The sequence below is a fragment of the Lacerta agilis genome, chromosome 1, assembly GCF_009819535.1.
Source record: "Lacerta agilis isolate rLacAgi1 chromosome 1, rLacAgi1.pri, whole genome shotgun sequence".
In the NCBI taxonomy this organism is placed as follows: Eukaryota; Metazoa; Chordata; class Lepidosauria; order Squamata; family Lacertidae; genus Lacerta; species Lacerta agilis.
In genome coordinates, this window is record NC_046312.1 from 5513052 (window position 1) to 5536052 (window position 23001).

General features: G+C 46.2%; 1 protein-coding gene and 1 non-coding gene across 2 annotated transcripts; both read right to left on the reverse strand.

The window, feature by feature from the left end:
* Positions 1-16: 16 nt before the first annotated feature.
* Positions 17-21478, reverse strand: DLGAP5 (DLG associated protein 5). Its single transcript, XM_033172582.1, has 19 exons — positions 21398-21478; positions 18529-18771; positions 17482-17729; positions 16171-16263; positions 15654-15693; positions 15157-15261; positions 14670-14737; positions 13948-14234; positions 12868-13004; positions 12100-12229; positions 10758-10843; positions 9834-9994; positions 9380-9475; positions 7259-7478; positions 6319-6523; positions 4250-4310; positions 3892-4141; positions 2681-2730; positions 17-126 (listed from the first exon to the last, which is right to left on the reverse strand). The coding sequence occupies exons 2-19, from the start codon at positions 18758-18760 to the stop codon at positions 25-27; spliced, it is 2571 nt and encodes an 856-aa protein (XP_033028473.1). The 5' UTR covers positions 18761-18771; positions 21398-21478; the 3' UTR covers positions 17-24.
* Positions 15375-15509, reverse strand: LOC117061566. The gene has a single exon (XR_004428098.1).
* Positions 21479-23001: the final 1523 nt, after the last annotated feature.

Genomic DNA, 23001 nt, shown 5'->3' on the forward strand with positions numbered 1-23001 from the left:
TCAAACTTAGTCTGCCCCTTCTGATTAAGTAAGGGGAGAGAAAACAATGAGGTCGTTGCTTGGGTTGGCCACAAATTTCTCCGCCTGGTTCCTTGGAGTAACCAAAAGGCTGCCATCCAGGCTGGGCTGTGGGAACAAATAAGGAAGGTTAAGGGACCAGAAAACTACCCGCTAGTCCTCTGCATGGTTAGAATCTTTAGGACCTCGCCTGTCTCTTAAAACCATACCCAAGTTTCCCATTTTTTCTTGATGGCAGAGGAGAGCTTTTGGAGAAGACTTACTTGCTGCCAGTTTTCAGGCAATTGGGGGGAGGTTGCGGTGGGGCTTCTGGTAGCCACCATAATCCTACCTAGCCCTCTTGAAATACTTCCTGAGGTCTACCACCATCTCACGCGGAGATCTTCATCCAAGCGTCCTTCACAAGATGTATTTTATTAAGGATCTGTGCTATGAGGTTCTTTACTTGCAGAGATAATTAGAATCAGAGATGCATGTCTGCAATTTCGCAGCAAACTTTGGCATCGTGTCTAATGTTTGTTTGTTTTTCTTTTTGGAAGGACAAGCAAGCAACCTTCTGCATCTCATTGTTGCAGAGTGCTTATTCCTAGATAGATAAATTGGTGAAGGAATTGGGGGGGGGACATTTCCAGCAAATGAAAACTTCCCAAAAGACAGGCATTTAGTGTTTCCCCTCCCTTCACTAAGGCTGTATTCTCCAAGACAACTTGGCCACTTAAGCCTCAGGTTCCAGGTCCCTCCCATCCATTATCTTGGCAATGACAGATTAATCTTTTTATTAGAGACTGTTTGATTACAAATCAATATACAGACAGGAAAACAGTAAATAAATCATGTCCATGGAAATCAGGTGCATGTTGCACACTGCTGAAAAATTCAAACATTTGGAAGCAGGCTAGAAATCTGTTCTCCTGCTTTAGGAAGAAACTTTATGGCAGCAAAAGCAGCTTGACAGCATAATGGACTCTCTCGGAAAGTGATGGGCTCTCCATCATTCGAAGTTTTTAAGCAGAGGCTGGATGGTCACCTGATTCTTCAACTGTGATTCCTACACTGCAAGGGGTTATCCAGAGTTTCCAACTCTATAATTCTATGACCTGCACTTCCCCTCTTATTTCAAGATAGAATATACATTAATCTGCCTCCTCTCAATAATAGCCAAGTGATAAAAGATGGACAGGTGCTTTCAAAAACAGCATCCAAGCTGTTTTCATTGCTGGGTGCCTTACACACACTTCACACTTGGATGCATGCATGCAATGAACTGCTTCCTTAGCAGAAGTGACTCAGAGGCTTCTTGCTTAACAGCAACTGCCTGCAGGGCTCTAGAAAAACTGACCTAACCAGTTGGCGCAGCAAACAGCCTAAAAGGGAGATCAAGGATCCTCCCACCGAATTTAGAGATACCATCTGACAGATATGTAGTTATCGTAAACAGTTGCTTGTCATAAGCAGAATAAGCTGAATTGCCTTATTGCCCAACCTTAAGAAAAGTTAAGTTGCCCTAACTTTTCCCCTAGGCTTTTGATCAGCCAAAGTAATGAAGGGATCCAAAAGGCTGAGCGATATTTATCACTGTATCGTACAAAAATGGTTTGAAGTCCATATCTTGGTATTGGTTTCATAACTTTTGACCTGGCAATATATTGTGAATCGTGTGTGCATGCACGCGCTATGCAAAAATCGCAATGTGGGGGAAACTGAAGCCAGCCCCTATTGTTGAATTTAGATTGTAGGCTGCTTTGGGGCAGGGACCTGGCCATTTGTCCTCATGAAGCTGTCAAGTGCTTTTCAAATAAAGAGTCAAGAAGTTGGACAGAATGCCATCCAGAGAAATTTTCACTCTGAGAAAAGGATCCGGTGAGGAGACGTATTCATGTTCAGTTGCTCCGATGAGCCCACGGCTGCTCTTTCCTAATAATCTATGTCAAATTGTTACTGATTTCTTAGGATATTTTTTTTTGGGGGGGGGGGGTTGAAAGAGAAATGGCTTCTTGACATAAACCTGACTTTATTGCACCAGACAGTTGGAGTCCTTTGCAACTTGATGCAGCCTCCTTATGGTGCATCATAATCTGCATTATGCACATTTGTTCAGGGGGTGCAATTCCTGGAGTGAACTTGGCATTTTTGGTCTTTTCTAATCCCACCTCCCCCCCAACATATACCATACTTTTCCGTGTATAAGACTGGGGACCCAGGTGGCGTTGTGGGTTAAACCACAGAGTCTAGGGCTACATGGCCACATGACCCGGAATCTGTCTGCGGACAAACGCCGGCTCCCTCGGCCTATAGTGAGATGAGTGCCGCAATCCCAGAGTCGGACACCACTGGACCTGATGGTTAGGGGTCCCTTTACCTTTACCTTAATCCACCCCCCCCAACAAATACCATACTTTTCCGTGTATAAGACTAGGTTTTTTTTACTCTAAAAGAATTTTTTTTAAATGGGCGTCATCTTATACACAGGGGTCATCTTCCCCCATTTTCATAAATTTGAGTCCCCCAAAATAGGGGGGAGTGTTATACACAGAAAAATATGGTATATATATTTAACAGGAAACCATGGCAGCAGATTCGTCACAGTAATTGGAGAAATGTTACAGTTGCTAGTCTTTAGAAGTCCACCCAACCCAATTAGCTCCTTTTCAAACAAACATACCTGGAGTTCAAGCACTGCACCATTGCAGGAGAAGTCACCGAGAAGAGAACCTGCAAAATAAGGATGTATTTCCAGTGGGATTTTTGACGTAACTTAGGTCTGGTTCAATAATATGTAGGAGAGGGTTTCTAGTGGGCTGTGTCAATAAGGTTTGAGGATACACATCTCGTTACCAAGTACCTATCGTTCATGAATGACAATAGGGACTCACTGCTGTCCCATCTCAAAACCAGTACAGGCAGTGACCGTTGGGGGCATGTTTGATATGTGCGCAACCGCACATGCGCACAGCGCTGAACCTAGAGGTGACGCAGAAACATCAGCAAGGGGGGCAGAACACAGTGCTTGGAGGCTTTTCCAACGGGTGTTCTGATTATATGCAATTTCACGCAAGTGCATAATGACTCGGAATGCATCCCCTGCACAAATGGGGAATTGCCTGCAACAAACAGGAAATAGAGTGGAAACTCGGGTTGCGAATGCGATCCGTGCGGGAGGTGCGTTCGCAACCCGTGGCGCAATTCAGCGCTTCTGCACATGCGCCAAAACCCGGAAGTAACGTGTTCCAGTACTTCCGGGTTCAGCGCATTCGTATCCTGAAAACGCGCAACCCAAGGTATCTTCACTTCAAGATATAGTATCTCCTACTGTATCTTCACTTCAAGATATAGTAGTCAAACACAAGGAAGTGTCAGCAGGTCGAGAATATAGGAGCAACGAGACACCCACCCCCAATGCTTAACACGTTAACTTGTAAGTCTGCCACATTGTTCACAATGAGACTTCCTTTTCCTGAAAAACAAGCCTGGGGTGTCAGCCTAAAGGTTCTGGGCCAGATTTGACAAACCCTGCTAGCCCTTGCAAGGTCTAGAGCAACTGGGGTTCCCCCTTGTCTCCCATGGGCCCCCATATTGGCTCAGGGGGGGTTAGGAGAGCCTCCAGAACAGCATTTGTTACAGCCCTGTGCTGAATTCCTCACTCCATCTACAGCTGAAAGCAGCTGATCACGCAGGCTGTAACCTCCATAGAAGATTATGCCACAATGCGTTTGTTAGTCTTTAAAGTGCGCCAAAAACACAATGTGGTGAGTGAGATACAGGCAGCTCCTTGAATTCAAATTCTGAATTGTTCATGCAATCACAGAATAATACATGGATCTCAGCTAGAGAAGTTCTCCACCCAGCTGCCTAAAAAGCCCGATGGAAATCTACCTGTTTGACACTCTGGAGTGGGCAGCTCTTCATCCTGGGAGCAAGTTCCTTCAGGCTGGGAATCCTCCTTGGGACTCCATGAAAGGACATCCTGTTCGCCCAGATCTGCAATGGTCTGTTTCACCTCTTCTGCCGCTTCTGGGACTTCCATTTTATCAATGCAACCTTCCAGGCCCTGAGAATCGGTGGAAATCAAGTCATCCATATCACACAAGGGTGATCCGCTGTCACAAGTGGCTGTTTGTACATCCTAAGAGTTCAGGAGGGAAGAAAGATAGATTTCAAGGAGCAGAATGAGAAGGGGGCCGTTCTGAACTTTCAAGACAGGCACACATTCAACACAGACGATACAACTTACAGCAGCTTCTTTCGCCACGTCTTCTGCTGTAGCACAGGGTTCCTCTGCAGCTTGGATGTCACTGGGGGGTGGAGGGGAGACCACACGTGTTCATGATCAGTCAGGAACTTGCATGTTAGGTTTTTAAAACGTTCATCTTGGGGAGTGAATGACAGCTGACAAGGGCAGCCCAAATTCTCCCTCTCAGTTTACGTCCAAGATACTGGACGAACAATTACAAGGGCAAAGTTTATAGCGTGAATTAGCAGAGAAGCACTTGTCTGAAATGAACAGCTGATTCTCCCAGGCAAATATGCCAGCAGCAGGATCCCCCCCTGCCCCAACTGCATCTTTCCTACAGCTGGAACAAAATATCACGATGCTGTGCTCAGCACTGGAAGAGACCGAGGTGACAGAGCTGTATCTGCGAACAACAAAAATTGGGTCGTGCATTTTTGCTGGAGGGAACTGAGATGGGAGAAGAAGGCAGTGAGTTTTTCAGCTGTGCTCTCCGCGAAGGCATTTTCAGCACGAGTTAAAATTAACAGCTTCCAATGACAATTCAACTCCAAGTCATACAACCAATCATCTGGAAGGTTTCAGCTTTTGTGTTCCAATCTTCTAGCTCAGTGTGGATCCCACCCAGCAGCTGCAACTAACCTGCTCAACAGCACCAGCCTAGATAAGCCTTATGGGCTGAATGGAGCCTCTATTCACCAAGACAGAATAACTGTGGTGGGGACAAATGGAAAGCGGGCCTGTTTCATGCTGTGTGTGTGAACACCCAAAATAATTTTAGCCGTTTACTATGCAAATCACGGTGTTTTCCTTGTCCAGGGAAGGGGGAGGCTGTGGCCAAATGATGCTGGACTACAATTCCCACCATTCCTGACTGTTGATCACACTGGTGGGAGCTGTAAAGGTAAAGGGACCCCTGACCATTAGGTCCAGTCGCGGATGACTCTGGGGTTGTGGTGCTCATCTCACTTTATTGGCCGAGGGAGCCGGCGTACAGCTTCCGGGTCATGTGGCTAACATGACTAAGCCGCTTCTGGCGAACCAGAGTAGTGCACGGAAATGCCCTTTACCTTCCCGCCAGAGCGGTACCTATTTATCTACTTGCACTTTGACGTGCTTTCAAACTGCTAGATGGGCAGGAGCTGGGACTGAGCAATGGTAGCTCACCCCGTTGCGGGGATTCAAACGCGGGGTACGCAGGCTGAGACCCTACCTGCCCGCTGACTGTCTCACCAGAGTGGTGCATGCTCTGGTTATCTCCCGCTTGGACTACTGCAATGCGCTCTATGTGGGGCTACCTTTGAAGGTGACCCGGAAACTGCAATTAATCCAGAATGCGGCAGCTAGACTGGTGACTGGGAGTGGCTGCCGGGACCACATAATACCGGTCCTGAGAGATCTACATTGGCTCCCAGTACGTTTCCGAGCACAATTCAAAGTGTTGGTGCTGACCTTTAAAGCCCTAAACGGCCTCGGTCCTGTATACCTGAAGGAGCGTCTCCACCCCCATCATTCAGCCCGGACACTGAGATCCAACACCGAGGGCCTTCTGGCGGTTCCCTCACTGCGAGAAGCAAAGCTACAGGGAACCAGGCAGAGGGACTTCTCAGTAGTGGCGCCTGCCCTGTGGAACTCCCTCCCTTCAAATGTCAAGGAGATAGACAACTACCAGACATTTAGAGGACACCTGAAGGCAGCCCTGTTTAGGGAAGCTTTTAATGTGTGATACTTTAATGTATTTGATTTTTTTTGGGGGGGGGGGGAAGCCACCCAGAGTGGCTGGGGAAATCCAGCCAGATGGGCAGGGTACAAATTATTATTATTATTATTATTATTAACTGCCAACCTTCTGATCGGCAAGCTCTAGGCTCAGTGGTTTAACCCACAGCAACATCTGTGTCCCTGTAGGCCAGCCATATCTGGAGGTCCACAGATTCCTCACCCCGAACAAAATGGACTTTTAGTTCGATCTGGAAATAGCCACTGACGAGGCGATTCATCTGGATCTCATTAACACAGACAGTCATTTCTGCACCAGCCGAAAAGGGCTCACATTCAGGCCAACTGCATACCATTGTTCAGAAATGCAGCGGAGGTCAGTTCTGGCAGGCTCCAACACTGCACTCAGATCCAAAAGAGGAGGAATGGCACTGGACGCGGTTGGTGTGCCTACACAGGTTACAACACAGGTGTCTGCACAGCTCTGAAGCAGGGCCCTGTTGGCAGATCTTGGAGTCATCCGCCTGGAAGTCCTGCTTGTAGATTGAGGAGTCCTGCCTGTGCAGTGGAGAGAGGAGGAATAAATCAATGGATACTCCATTAGGATGTCATGCATGTCAATAGAAAAATCTGAATTCTTCAGAATTGCCTCATGTCCTGACCTGAAACATATAGAAGCTGCTTAAATCTAACATAGGGGATGGCGGAAGATTGGCTCCAGACTCTCTTCCTGTTTGGACTGGTGTGCCAGCTGCGTCCACTCAGAAAACTAGGAGCTGGCTTCCACCATTCATACCCTGAAAACTTCTCAATGGGATTACTGAAGAATATCCTTTGTATGTAACTGCCCTGGAAAGTGAGCTAGAAACTTTAACAGGTACAGAGTGAAATCTTCACTTGCTATGGGGCCCAATTAACAGAGAGGTCTTAAGCCAAGGAACTGAGTCTTTTCACTTTTGGAGTTTTTTCAATAAACCTTTGTGCTGTGTGGTGGGTGTGTATGTCTATGGAAAACAGGAAGCACACACACTGCCTCCTAGCTCACAGTATGTATAACCAAAACATTTGGTCTGGGGTCGGGGGTGGGGAGATAAATTCATGGTTCCCCTACCTACTATTCCTTTTCTAAAGAGAGACCTGCTTCACCATCAACTCCATGCTCCTCATTCCCAATAACTAAAATGAGTAAGGCACGCTCACTAGAAGCGCACTAGACTTCTTTGCCCTCTGCAGCAAAGAAGTTTCCCCTTCACGCCCAAATTCACCCACAAAAGGAACTGCTCCAACACTGACCTGGGAAGGGCCTGGGTGATTCAATTTTGAAAAACCCTCCATCAAACGTCACTTTTTCCACTTCCTTTGGGGTTTCTTGACCTGCAGCCTCCACCATTAGCCCTTCTGCTTTCATCTTGTTCTTCATGGCTGCCTTTATCGCTGCAAGGCGCCTTCGGGCTGCTCTCCTTTCAACAGAGCCACCCCCTGCTTTGGTTGCCCTTTGAGGGGCTGTCTTCTTCTGAAAGACAAAGGCAGGACAGCATTTTCTCCCCTCTCTCCGACACCTTCTAAGAGCTCAGACAGAAAACTGGCACAGTGCAGGACCCTTCAGCCTTCCGGATGTTGATAAATTACCAGCACCCCTGTCATGCTTGCTTGGGCTAGTGGGAGATGAATTTAAGCAACACCTGGAGGACTAAAGGTTCCCCAAGCCTACCACAGCAGCCAGGGAAGTGCCAATTCAAATCTCAGCCGAAGCTTGAAACCAGACTGGCATGGATCCAGAAAATCAGGCTCATCCGGGAATCTCTATAGTTGCTCTGCCACAACCCTCTCAATTAACTACCACAAAAAGGAAGAATTTGTGGCCAGGCAATAGTTGCTACAATCTGCTGCCTCCAGACCTGGCGTTTTCAGTAATGGTTGCAGCTTAAGTCCTGCAAACTTACAATGATTGCAAACTTTGGAACTAGCTGGCACAGTAACTTAAGGGCTAGCCAAATACAGCTGGCTTATTATCCTGTGAGACCAACCTTCACCAACTGGAGGCCCTCCAAATGTTTTGGACTACAACTCCCATTAGCCTGTGCCAGCCCAGCTGTGCTGACAGGGGCTGATGGGAGTTGTAGTTCCAAAACATTTGCAGGGCCCCCATGTTGACAAAAGTTCCACTGGGATATAGAGCCCTCTAGTGCTGAATGTATGGAAGTGAGAGCTAGACCATAAAGAAGACTGATCGCTGAAGAATTGATGCTTTTGAATTATGGTGCTGGAGAAGACCCATGGACTGCAAGAAGATCAAACCTATCCATTCTGAAGGAAATCAGCCCTGAGTGCTCACTGGAAGGGCAGATCCTGAAGTTGAGGCTCCAGTACTTTGGCCACCTCATGGGAAGAGAAGACTCCCTGGAAAAGACCCTGATGTTGGGAAAGACGGAGGGCACAAGGAGAAGGGGACGACAGAGGATGAGATGGTTGGACAGTGTTCTCGAAGCGACTAGCATGAGTCTGACCAAACTGCAGGAGGCAGTGAAAGATAGGCGTGCTCTGGTCCATGGGGTCGGACACGACTGAACAACAAAAGTGGTGAACTATAGAATGACATGGACTCAACTCACTACAGAAACAGCAAAATCGCTGGTTAGATTAACATAATTGTTGGAAGGGACCCCAAGTGTCATCTAGTCCAACCCCCTGCAATGGAGGAATCACAGCTAAAAGTGTGCAGATGGAACCCTGACTTTTTCTCCTCAAGGCACTCTTTGATTTACTTCTCCAGAACACATTTCAAGCAATCAATGTACTTCACATTATCTCCGATTTCCCTGAAAGTCTGACCAGTGTTATTATTACCACCAACACATACTGAGAGCAGGGGGATTGCCAAAGGCCATGACCTGGAGGTTGCAAGTCTTACAGATCACTCTTAGCAAGCATCTCTCTGGCACCTTCTGCTATTTGAACTCCATGTGTGCGCAAATTCAAAGAACCGCACAGGGCTCCCCCTCCCGACCCCAGTCAGAGTGCCCAGTCTCCCACCGTGCCAAGTCAGTCAGCAAGAGGATGATGGGTGAGGATGGGGGATGGCATGGACCACTTTTTGGTTGGACGAAACAAAAAGATGAACCCCAATGAGCTTACAAACCAAAATACAGCACAAACGATACATGGGTCAGCAATGTGAGTGCAGTCTGTGATTGTTTCAGTTGCAGCTGCTGAGGCTAGGTGACAGTTACCCTAGAGAGAAAAGACTGGTTTCCTGCCTGGAGGCCTAGTCAAGATCTACTCCGAAAAGTGAGAGAAGTATTTGTGTGTGGGGGGGGGGGTGGCAACCTCCTGTGAAAGCTTTGGGAAAGTCTGTCTTTTGCTAATCATGTTAGATTGACAACCCAAGAGCAGAATTACAGAAGCCTCTCATACCTTGAGGGGTCTCTTGGCCTGGACATCATCTGCCATTTGCCATCTATTCTCCTGGAGCTTCCTCAAGTTCTCAAATTTTTTCTTTACGTCTTCTACCTATATTCAGAAAACCAAAAGCAATGAGAAACAAACAACAACTGCAGGACTAACCAGCTCAATTAGCATTATTTATTAAACTGATTAATGTTGCTTGTTACTTAAAAGGTCCCCAAGTGACTTAAATTTAAAACTTCACTTGGCTGCTCTCTTTGACGCCCTAAATGCCCAAGAAACTCACAGGGTAAAAAGCAAAGGGGCTAAACCTGCAGAAATCATGAAACAGCTTCCCAAAGCTGATTTGCACACAATGCAAGTGGGAAGGATAAGCGTCCTGTATTGAAGTTGTGGGGTGACAATGCGCTCTTGAAGAACCACCTGAATATGAGACAAACTTTTAAAAAAACAGAAATCTTACTTGGAAGTTCACCATATCCCAGAATCCATCCAGATCATCACAGGTTGTTTCCTTTTCTCCGCGTCTGAACTCACAGTTATCCACCAGCCCTTCAAACTGCTTGAATCTCTCTGCTATCAGCAGCCTGGTTTGCCCAACAGTGGTACGGACAAGATCTTTGGCTGTAGAAAGGAATATTTAATAATAATAATAATAATAATAATAATAATAATAATAATACTAAGAAGAATAAGTTTTTATTTCTACCCCACCATTCCCAATCCAAAGACCGGGCTCAGGGCGGCTAACAACAAATATAAAACAATGATTAAAACAACTTAAAAAACAACTAAAAAGCAGCATAAAAAACAAACATCAGTGGGATCCCCAGGGCTAACTGGCGAGGTTAGTCATGCTAGGCCAGTAGGGAGACCAGGGAGGAATTTTAATGTGGGGACCCAGAAGGGTTTCTTCAGAAAAAAAGGGAAGGGGAAAAGGAAAAGGGGATCAGGCTAGATTAAAGGCCAGGCGGAATAACTCTGTCTTACAGGCCCCGCGGAAGGAGGTCAGGTCCCGCAGGGCCCTAGTCTCGTGGGACAGAGTATTCCACCAGGTCGGAGCCAACACTGAAAAAGCCCTGGCCCTGGTGGAGGATAATCTGGCTTCTTTTGGGCCTGGGACCCTTAAACTATTGTTATTTGTCGACCTTAAGGCCCTCTGTGGGCATACCAGGAGAGGCAGTCCCGTAAGTATGAGGGTCCTAAGCCGCATAGGGCTTATGTACGTAAAGTGTTTGACGAGACATTTAAGAAGCCTAATTCTTACAAATCTCGCTTGTGTAGCTTGGGAGTGTCAAAGCCAAACCCACTCAGGATGACAGACTCGAGTAAACTGCCCCATCCAGGACAGCAATTTTGCAACTCCTCCTTCAGCTTCTTCGCTTACCATCCTCTGGAATATCTGCCTCAGCTGCTCCATCCCACTCAAGGCAATGCGATGCCAGTCTCTCTGCCTCGCACCGAAGCAGGTTCCTTTAAAAAAGCACATAGACAGAATGAGTACTTGGCAATACTGGAGACAGGGTGGGCTTCGGGCAAGGTAAAGGTATCCCGGACCGTAAGGTCCAGTCGCAGATGACTCTGGGGTTGCGGCGCTCATCTCGCTCTATAGGGAGCTGGTGTTTGTCCACAGGCAGCTTCCGGGTCATGTGGCCAGCATGACTAAGCTGCTTCTGGCGAACCAGAGCAGCGCACGGAAACGCTCTTTACCTTCCCGCCAGAGCAGTACCTCTTTATCTACTTGCACTTTGACGTGCTTTCAAACTGCTAGGTGGGCAGGAGCTGGGACCAAGCTACGGGAGCTCACCCCGTTGCAGGGATTCAAACTGCCGACCTTCCGACTGGCAAGCCCTAGGCCACAGCACCACCCGCATCACGCAAACCTTGCTCCAATCCCCAGCCCTTTAAAATAATTTGCATTTGCACTCCACCCTTCAGCAGCAGCTTCAGGTGGCATCCCTAGGGGTTCCCCGCTTCTTCCTTACAATGTGCCCTGCGTTGGAGGTTTCACTGAAAGGGGGTGACTGCCTTGAAGTCATTCAGGGAGTTGTGCGTCCAGGTAAGGATCTGAGCCCAGTCTTGCCAGGCCCTGGCCCAACCAACCAACCATCCAGTGCAACACACATGACCTTGGTCTCTCAGCCTAACCGACCGTACATGGTTGTTGTGAGGATAAAATGGTCCGCAAAAACCTATTTACCATTTGAGGCCCCGTTAGTATGACGATGCATTTAATTCAGTTATAGATATTGCTGCATATATTGAGTATTGCACTAACGACGGACAGCATAAAATGGTTTGAGAGAAATAATAATGATAAATCTGGAAGAGAGGTAAACTCCTTGGATGGTTAATAAGTTCTCATGCTGTTCTATTAAGTCGCAAAACATCTGTGGAGGGCTTTCCTAATGCCAACCGAGCCAACCCCTCCATTTAAGAGTTCAGATGTGTTTGAGGTGTCAATGGGCTCTGAGCTGAGAGGGAAAGTGTGCCAGATTAATGGGCTAAAAAGGAGCTTTAGAGACACTACAGCTCAAAGGGAAGAGGGCAGCTAACTAAAGTGTCTGTTACTGGGTCAAGCATTTGGTTCTGCAGTTACTTTGATGGCAAAGTGACTCTCATACAAAGCAGAGGGACTACGCATCAAGAGAGTGTTCCATCAGCCAGTGTTCCCTTCAGTCACGCTCCCAAGTGTATCAGTCTGGACCCCTCTGCCCTTTTGTACAAACCTGAAATAGGGCACATTGTGTTGGGGCTCTCCTGCTGGGTCAGATGAATCGCTTGCTGGCAGATCCACTTTCTGTGGATTGATCTGCTTTTCAAAGGGAGCAGCATCCATTGTTTCTTTAGTTACACATTCTGAAAGATGAAGGATATTTTTACAGAGTAAACTGCAGAACTCTGTAAAAAGTACAGAAAAACATCATGCCGCAATATAACTCTGTCAGTCCTCCTGGTTGAACTAATTGTCTAGCTTTTGACGACTTACCAAGTTTAAACTTATACTGTATATCCATAAAACCATAATATAGGTGCTATTGGAGGATACAGGAAGTTGCAACGGCTTACAGTTCAAGACTGTATCACTCTCCAGTCTCAGCCGCAATGATAAATCAGCTTGAGCTTCAGACCACTAAATGGCACAATCTTAAAATCAGGTTTAGCATTTTAATTGTGTCTTACAATATTTGAAGTATTTCGGGTGGACATCACACGAACAACATGCAATTCCTGTTCCTAAATTTGAAACTTTCATTAGCTGCTTTGAAAGCCTTGTGGGGCTATGAAGCAGGATACATATTCCATATGAACAGATCGATAGCTTAGGAAAGCCTTACAACAAACCTGTAAGGCAGATTGCCACTGCAGGTGAAGGGGCTGGGAGAAGGGCAACTTGACTAGGACCAGTTGTGAGTTCAAAGTGGAATATGGGACTTTTGGCTGAAAGTTGGTAACTATGCCACAAAAGCGCTCTCCGCCCCCCCCCCAAGACACACCTGTGTTAGCATCTGGAAATTCAAGTACAGATGGATGTTCCTGAAGATCTGCCTTTGTCACTCCTGGGCTAGAGACCTTCTGTTTAAGCCCACAGTCCTGTGGCAAAGCTTCCAGAGCACCTTCTCCAGGGACTTTGCTAGGAAGAATAATAATTTACTTGGCATTATGTTTTACATGTATGTTTCAATGTATTTTTAATCTTTTGTTGGAAGCCGCCTAGAGTGGCTGGGGAAACCCAGCCAGGTGGGTGGAGTATAAATAATAATTAATTTATTATTATTATATGGCAAGCATCGGAATAGACAGGACATTACAGCATTTAGGCAGTTTAAGTTCCATTAATGACATAGCACAGAAACTCTCCTGCAAGGGAAGGAATGGCCCGGGGGGGGGGGGTTGACCTTCTTTTACATGGCATTTTTTGACTGGGTCAAGGCAGTGCACTCATTTGCCACAGCTACTTCAAAACAAACAGTAGGCAGATTTCCACTGGTATTTTTAATGAAGTCAGGTTTGCAAATATTCAGATCACTCAGGAAATCTGAACACTGGATCTGAGCCTTCATAATACAGTCATACCTTGTGTTGCAGCCGCTGTGGGTTGCATTTGGCACTGGTTACGAATGCACCGAATCTGGAAGTACCAGAACAGGTTACTTCCGGGTTTGGCGGTTCACGCATGCACAGACGCACGAAATGACATCACGCGCAGAAGCACCGAATCACAACCCACACGTGCACAGAAGCGGCGCTGCAGGTTGCGTTCTGCTCATGTTGCGAACGGGGCTCCAGAACAGATCCCATTCGCCACATGAGGTACCACTGTACTGGCCTGGATCAAGGTGCCAACTCTATTAAAGAACTTCCCAGATCTCATGGCTCTATCAAATGATGCACATCAAGAGTGGCTAATGTCTTTGGGGATAAAGGCCACAGTAATTCATGGTAAAACCTTCAGGAGCTGGAAGTATCATTTTTTTATTTCTAAAAAGGACAATTTTTGCAGAGGTCAGAGAGAGGTCACAAAAACATTTGGGCAACTCCTTATCTCATCAGAGGACCCTATGGTAGCCCATTACCTGGTGGTCTCTGCAGGGCTCCAGCAAAGATTGGGCGACAGGAATACATCAGCCTTGGAAGGTGACATGGGCTTGACTTTGTAGGCCATCAAACCCTCCAGAGGCTTGAACACAAAATTCTGAGGGGCAAATGAGCGCTCTCTCCTTTGTGGTGCAGGAGCCAGGATGATAGGGGCGGGAAGGTTTTCTTTCTCCACGTTTTCTTTCTCCAGCTCTGTGGCTGTAGCCAAAGTGATTTCGGTGATCAGAGGCTCCACTGAATGATTCTCTTTCACGCCACACAACACCTGTAACAGGACATTTAAAAAAACAAACCATCTGTAACAGGACATAAAGGTTTATTTGTTTTTCTTGAATGATATAGACTTTTCTCAGCCGGTAAGGAGCAGACAACATGTCACCCCAAAGGCATTATAAGGGTGATACACACACCCACACACCCACACACACACCCACACTTTCCATCATTGTTACACTTCTAGAAATATGCATGCAGATAGGAGAACTAGAACAGCAGAGAACATTGGAAATGTTGGCTGATGGGAAGTGAAGTCCACTGACGTATGGAGAGCCACCTGGTTCCGAACCCTGATCAAGATTCTTAATCTTTCCCCCACAACATATTGATAACAGCAATCTAACAAACAGGGCTGTAGAGTTTATTGATATTAAGGTTGCAGTGTGTGTGAAACACTAGGAAAAGCCAAGACACTTACTGTTACCTTTGCATTTTTGACCTCCCTCTGCTGTGGCTTGCTTTTACTTGCTTCCTTTTTCTGCAATGGAATACCTAAAACAAGAAGAGCTGCAGGGTTCTGAAAAGCTCATCAAAACAAGGAAGGACAAGTCAGAGAAGTTTCTCAAACGCTTTCTGTGGGGATACATCCCAGATATTTGGGGAGGGTTCAGTGATAGAGCATCTGCTTTGCACGCCAAAAGTCCAAGGTTTAATCCCTGGCATTTCCAGTTAGGGCTGGGATAGAACCTTGTCTAAAGAAATCTTATAGAGTGCTGCTTCCAGTCAGTGTACAGAATATTGAGCTAGATGGACCAATGGCTGACTCAGTATGAGGCAGCTTCCTATGTTCCTGGAGAAAGAAACATGTTGAAAGTTCAATTTGGGCCAAGAAGAAAATGCAGAAGTTGTCGCTGTATGGATTGCTTGACATTTCACTCCCTAAATCCACAACTACTTGCTACCTCACTCACCTGTGCTCACAGCGGGCCGAGATATCTGTGGTATTTTGGTCAGAGCAGCAGCAGTGGCCCTTGTAGGTCTTCTAGTGGCAGTTGTGGAAGTTGAAGGCTGCACCCCTGAAATGGGGGAGAGGGGGGGGGAAGATGATGTGTACTCTTTAAAACATTTCACATTCTGGGCGTAAGCACAACCTACTCAGAATCAAGTCCCACTCTGTTTTAGCAGAGCCTGTACGTGGCATTAATTCACAGAAGACCTGATAACTGGACAGGACCTGCCGTGGGAGCCAAGAGATTTCTGTACGTGGCTGTTGGGAGTCACACTCATACGATTAACAAATGCAACCAATTCCAACTGCAGCCACATTGCTTTACATGTCCAGGAGTTCAATGGAAGACCTGAACTCAAGAGCTCCAGGAGCAGTGCTTTAGCACTACGCTATCCAGAAACTCACATGTACAGCAGTCCCAAAAGGTTTGGGGCAATCCTGCAGTATGGTGATGCATACCTTTTCTCTCTTTGGGAGGTTTGTCTACGTAGATCTGTCTCTATGGAAAGAAATGGAGCCAGGGTTTCATAACTGCATACCTGTGTTACTGGGAGACACACACAGTTTACCATCCCTTTACTTCTACAGAGCCTTCCTTTAATTCCCAAATAAGAACCTGTGGTGAGACAATTGCCTCAGTTATATGAACCTTACATCTATTCTAGCAAATAAGCCCACTTGCCTATATTCTGGCTGCATATATATAGGTAGATTAGGATTTACTTTGCTATTAAATTTCTATAAGGGCTCAAATTAACATAAAACATTTGCAAAGCTACAAACCTTTTGAGTTGGCCATGACCCTTAATTTCAAGCTGCAAACACATAACACACAAACCTAAGCCCATATGCAGAAATAAATAAATAACAAGACCAACAATAAAGACTACCTACCCCTGGTTTATTACCAAGCTGCCATAGTTCTAGCAGCTCATTTTTCTGTTCAAACCACATGTAAAAAAATAAAAAGACAAACCACTGATTGCGGTGGTCTAGTTGGTGGTCTAGCTGGTGGTCTGATTGGTTCTTGCAATTGGTTCTTCACCTTTGACCTTGTTAACCGCATTTCCTAGGAATACCCAACAGATAGAGTAAGCATCCATCACCCTCAGAAACACACATTTCCTATTAAATTTGTAACAGTTTTTTTAAAAAAAAAAACTGTATTTGCACCTCCTAACCAGAGTAGCCAACCATATGAAAGAATGGCCAGGCTGTCCAAAATCAGTGACCATAATCGGGTATCCTGGCAGACAGGAAAGAAGCAACACTCTCAAAGTTCTGGGACAGACCACCACCTTCTATGATGTATGCATGGTGCTTTTAGGGTGGGCTCTAGTGAAGGGGCTGGACAATTTCAAGTCTTTAAAGGTTCCTGCACACTTTATTCTTGGTCTCTCTTACCTCCTTACCAGGATGGGAGGAACTTTGTTAGAAAAAAATAAACAAGACTTGCCTTGCTTTCACTGCATCCTGCCTCTATCCATTTGTCTCTGATGGATTATGGACTTAGTGGACTCAGTACCTTGGGGAGTTGGGCAGCAAAAGCCACCCCCCTATTTTTCTATAACATACCTATCAGCATACCTCTATGACCAGAAAACCAGGGCAAACACCATGTTCTTACTGGGTACATTTATCTACTCTGAGATGAAAACCTGTGTACACAGTACCGTTTACCCTACATCCAGTGCGCTCAAACTGCCACTTTGGGAAGAGGTATACACACAATGTTAGCCACACTCCAGATCTATCCTGTCATTTCCTTTGAAATATTGTGCTTTGATGCATTCCCCCTCCCCCTAAAAAAATATGTTTTCAAACTGAAAGAATGGCCAATTTGTGCTTAAAGCCAGTAATGTGTGCACAGCCCAAGTCACATTAGAAGGTTGCATGCGTATCTTATTTCCCCCCTGATGGAAGTGCTTGAGTGTTTGAATTGAGAACTTATGTACTTCCCTTATCCTGCTTCAGGGGACAATCTTATTCAAAACAAGCTACCCTGGCAAACCCCTGCTCAGAATGCCCTTGATTTTAGTAATGGAACACAACTGACTGTCAGCACCACAATTACACATAACAGACATAAATTACTGGAGTGCCCATTGTGAATCAAGCTGATCCCTTCCTTCCTTAACCACTAATCCTTTTTTTCTGGTCCGCATAAGGCACACCACCCCTCCAAAATCAGAACCTATTTCAAACCGTAATATTCAACTCTGGTTTGGACAAACTAGGACAACCCAACATCAAGGAAAAGAAACACAGGAGAGTTAAGTACACGTACCACACTTGCTGCTTTTGTTACCGTCTCCTTTGGCTTGCTGAGCACCGGTATATTTGACGGTTTTAAAAGGAAGCCAGGTGCCTCTGGTTTGAACTGCCCACATTTAAATATGGGCTTTCTCTGCTCATTTAACTTCCGTAGTTCTTTCTCAGCTTTGTAACGCTGCAGCATTTCCAAACGCTCCTGTTCGCGAGACTTAGCTGAAGAACTTGATTTCTGGCCTACATGGGAAGCACTTGATTTCTTGCCTACATGGGAAGCAAAAATAACCTTAGATCCCATCAGAATAACTTCAGAGGAATTAGCAGTTCAATCACATCTGTGTTTACATCCAAACATCTCATGGATTTCAATATGATTTACTTCCAAAAGGGACCTAAATTAGAGACAGCCATATTCATCTACCTATCCACTATTACCCCAAGGTCTCATTCCTGGTCATTCATTGTCAGTCTAGAGCAGTGTTTTTCAACCTTTTTTGGGCAAAGGCACACTTGTTTCATGAAAAAAATCACGAGGCACACCACCATTAGAAAATGTTAAAAAAATTAACTCTGTGCCTATATTGACTATATATAAAGTAATTTTTCAATTTTTCCCACGGCACACCAGGCAACATCTCGCGGCACACTAGTGTGCCGCGGAACAGTGGTTGAAAAACACTGGTCTAGAGGGTCAAATATGCAAAATTAGTATTATCTGCCACTACATGAATCATTTACACTTGTTTACATTGAACTGGACCTGCCATTTTACTGCCTGTTCACCCACTTCCAAGAGATCCTTTTGGAGCTCTTCGCAATCTTTTTGTTTTAACCACTCTGATAAATAATCTACTATCATCAGCAAATGCGTCTCTCCCACTTTTCACCTCTATTAACATTTGACTGCCTTAGGAATTCTGGGGTGGGTGACCCCTGAACTTGGTCATTTATCAGTTTCCGTTAATAGGCCTCTGTAGCACGTTCACTTTGGTGATGTAGGAAACTCCACAATGACACTAAAAATCAGTGTTTTGTCAAACACGAGTTGCAACTCTTTACTTACTTGACTTTGTGCTGCTCCTTAGGAAGTATCCTTCACCTGACTCCTCCAGCAGTGAAGGCTCACCATTTCTTGATGCCTGTGCATTGACATCAATGAGTTCAAACTTCCTGCCTTTATTAAATTCCTTGTGTCTGCTCTCCTTTTGGGAAATGGACTTTCGGTGGGCAAGTTTTGTCTTCAAGGCCTCCGTACTTAGGTCCTTTTTGTACCGAGCAGCAAAAGCGGCAGCCATCCTGCTGTTTTCTAGATGCAAAGTGAGAAAGATTATAGGCTATGGATTCCCGCCCTTTTGTGGCACCCTACTTGCACAACTACTTTGGCCACCTCATGAGAAGAGAAGACTCCCTGGAAAAGAACCTAATGTTGGGAAAGATGGAGGGCACAAGCAGAAGGGGACGACAGAGGACGAGATGGTTGGACAGTGTTCTCGAAGCAAGTAGCATGAGTCTGACCAAACTGTGGGAGGCAGTGGAAGACAGGAGTGCCTGGCGTGCTCTGGTCCATGAGGTCACGAAGAGTCGGACACGACTAAACAACAACACTTGCACAACAAACTTCTGCCAATGCAAACAGGACCTGCCCTGTGCAGCTACCCACTTCCCAAGTGTCTCCAATATCTGCTTGGCAGGCAGAATTGGAAGTCGCTCTGGAGCAGTTTGGGGTGGGATGTTCATGGGGCTGGCAGGGAGAAGAGAGGAAAGCAAAGTCTGTCACATCTGCTGCCAGGACAAAGATCTTGCCCTTTAGGTTTTTTGGACTTCCTTCCAGTTCACTTACATTGCCAAGCTCCATGCTTTGATGCAAACATAAGTAAATGGTATTGTAACAAAACACTGTTTTAAAGTACTATGTGTGTGTCTATAGGACCTAACCACGATGCTGACATAAACCGTACACTAACACTATGCAGTAGAACCTGTTACAGGAATTTCCCCAAACCACCTAGTTCCACAAGCATGACACTGACACACACACACACACTTGAGTGAAAATATTTCTTTCTCTATAGTGTTTCTGTTATAAATTCATATAAAATTAACCGTATATCAGATCTAAACCGTTCCACTGTTTAGGGGGGGGAGACTTGGTGTGCTCACAAGGCAGCCATAATCCCCTGAGCGTACAGGGGGATGTAGCCACCCAAATCTGTCAGACTATGGGACATTTCATTCACAATAGGCCCACCACCTGGAAATGGATTTGACTCAGGCTAAGTCAAAGGATGGCCATTAGCCCTGCCCGGGCAGGGCAGGAAAAGGAAATCACGAACACTCTTTTGTTTGTGTCTGGGAGGGGTTTGAAGAGGGATGACATAGTTGTCAGAATACTCAGGTTACCTCCTCTGACCCTCCCAATATGTGATGTTCTGATGTATCCATGATGTAGTAATGATGCAGTTTGGGGGTGTAACTTGGGGGATTAGTAACTAATTAAAGTTGGGGTCTCTTCCTGTTTGGGACCTTCCATCTTGCTTCATCTTGTGACGGGTGGAGGTCCTGTTGCGACAGCCTTCAATAAAGACCAAGTCTACTGGCTGCTGTTTTGCTCTGGCAAAAAAAATCCCTTGTTTTTTTGTCCAAGGGAGCCCTCAGATTTCTCCTTTAACAAACCAAAGAATCAGTTACAGGTGGGTAGCCGTGTTGGTCTGCCATAGTCGAAACAAAACAGCAAATTCTTTCCAGTAGCACCTTAGAGACCAACTGAGTTTGTTCAAAGCAAACTTTAAAAAATGAGGCTGTCAGACCATTCCCCCCTTTAGCTTTGCCTGCAATAGGACTCTTGTATAGCTCAATATACAAGAGCCTAGTCCAGCATCCTGTTCTCACAGGGGCCAACCAGGCGCCCCAATGGGGATCCCCCAAGCAGCATTTCCCACCTGCAATTCCCTGTAAATCGAAAAGAGAAAGCTACAATATCCCTGCACGCAGAACAAGTGGCTACTTGAGGATGTGCAATCAGGAAGAATGCAATGCTATGAAACACCGTCCTGACACAGGGGTCAGCAACTGTTTTTCAGCAGGGGCCGGTCCACTGTCCCTCAGACCTTGGGGGGGGAGGCAGACTATATTTTGGAAAAGAAAAAGATGAACGAATTCCTATGCCCCACAAATAATCCAGAGATTCATTTTAAATAAAATCACACATTCTACTCATGTAAAAAACACGCTGATTCCTGGACCGTCCGCGGGCTGGATTTAGAAGGCGACTGGGCCAGATACGGCCCCCGGGCTTTAGTTTGCCTACTCAGAGAATCATAGAGTTGGAAGAGACCACAAGGGCCATCCAGTCCAACCCCCTACCAAGCAGGAACCATGTCCTGAGATATTTGGATGAGGGGTGGTTTGCAAATTTAACACATACAGTAGTAGTAAGTTCCCTGCTGCAGGATCAGTCCAAAGGGGGCCCAGCATCCAGATCTCACAGTGGCCGACCGGGAACCCCAGTTGGGAATCCCACTTGTGGTTCCCAGCAACCGGCACCCAGAAGCATTTGCTGCCTCCCAGGTGTGGAGGCAGAGCAGAGCCTTCGTGGCCATTGACTCCAATGGGTCTACTCCGAGAAGGACTGGCATCGCGGGCCACCTAATATCCCGGGATCATTCAGAGGACAGCGCGCTCGTGGAGAGCAGCCGCGATAGCAGCCTCCGCGAATCTTCCCTCATTGTGAAAGCCGTCCAAATAGGCGGCTATCTTGTGGCAGGGAGTTCCGCAGATGCGCTCCGCGAAGGAGAACTAGCGTTCGACCGAAGCTTCCCCACTCATAAGTCGACGAACGAACCGCCGAGCGACCGGCCCGCCACCCCCTTCTCTCAACCCCCCCCCCAATTTATGGGGCCTTCTCATTCCCCACGGCCGCCCGCTCAACTCACCAAACGCGACCTACCACCTCCAGCGTCGACCCCCAAACCGCCTCTCCGCTCGCCTCAGATTCAAATATTACAGTCCCCGTCGCTGAATGGTCGCTGGCATCAGAATGCAGGCCGCCCATTGGCTGTTTTGCCCACCAATTGGAGGCTCGCTCACTCAAGCGCGCTTTGGGGAGAGGAAACAACAGCGTCGGCCCCGCCTTCTTCTTCCGGTCCGCGTCTCTCTTTTCCGCCGCACTTCCTTCCAGGGCCACTGATTGGCCCGAAGTGGAGAATTCCGTCACTCGCGCTTTCATTGGCTCCGACGCGGAGAATTCCGTCACTCGTTCTTTCATTGGCTAGCTTTTTCCTTTCAGAGAGCCGCTGGCATAGAGGTAGGTAGATGAGAGAGGCGCACGCCTATTAGGTACTCGCGGGACTCGATGCTCCTCCAAATTCCAGGAATTCGATGTTGTTTTTTTAAAACGTAGTTTCTACTGCAACCTGCAACCAAGCAACAGAATTTCTGTTGTGTCGTCGTCCCCTAAATTAGGTCTTATTTATTTAATGTGAAAAGAGATAAACATTGATTCTATTTTTTAAAAGAATTTTAAATCGTAGAACAAACTGTAGAACCGGAAGGGACACCAAAGGTCATCTAGTCCAACCCCGTGCAATAAGAACCCATACACCAATCATACGTGACAGGTGGCCACCCAACCTCTGCTTAAAAACCTCCAAGGAAGGAGAGTCCACCACCTCTTGTCCAGTCAAACAGCTCTTACTATCATAAAGTTATTCCTGATATTTAGTTGGAATCTTTACTTGATGTCAGCTTTTAAATTAATCAGTAAAAATTAAAAAAACCCACTGTAAATGGCATGTCTGGGGCAGGGCCGGATTTAGGCACTAAGCTACTGAAGGTAATGGGGCCTTTTATATCTCCAGCTGTCCTTTGTCAACAACAGATTGTCGCTATTTTTGTGTTGAATATATGCTATATGGTAATTTATGGACCTAATAGGTATCTAAAGCCATTTGCACATATCAAAAATATGTATTTTTATCAAAGTAATTGCCATGCAACCAGTCCATGCAGAATGTAAAAGTAAGGGTAAAGGGACCCCTGACTGTTAAGTCCAGTCGTGGCCGACTCTGGGGTTGTGGCGCTCATCTCACTTTACTGGCCGAGGGAGCCGGTGTACAGCTTCCGGGTCATGTGGCCAGCATGACTAAGCTGCTTCTGGTGAATCAGAGCAGCGCACGGAAACACTGTTTACCTTCCCGCTGGAGTGGTACCTATCTTTCTACTTGCACTTTGACGTGCTTTCGAACTGCCAGGTTGGCAGGAGCCCATGCAGAATGTAGGCACCCTATATATAGAAATTAGCAAACCAGCAATATTTTAGGGAGTAGGCTAGCAGGCAAGGCCCTTTACTTACATCATAGGAGCCTACACAACACAAAACACTGTTGCTGTATGTAGGTTTCATTTTATTTGTTTTTTATCTTATATTTTGGAAATGTACATCCAGTGGGTTTTTTCCTTTAATTTTTTTGGGGGGGGGCCCGCAAGAGAGCTATACCTTGTTTAGTTTATACGCAAATCTGGCACTGGTCTGGGGTGT

Coding starts and splice junctions, on each gene's coding strand:
- DLGAP5 (XM_033172582.1), bottom strand. CDS start 18,760: ATGGCTGCCGCTTTTGCTGCTCGGTACAAAAAGGACCTAAGTACGGAG. Junction 9,476..9,833: donor GGGATATGGTGAACTTCCAA/GTAAGATTTCTG, acceptor TTCTGAATATAG/GTAGAAGACGTAAAGAAAAA. Junction 7,479..9,379: donor AGGCCAAGAGACCCCTCAAG/GTATGAGAGGCT, acceptor TTTGTCTTTCAG/AAGAAGACAGCCCCTCAAAG.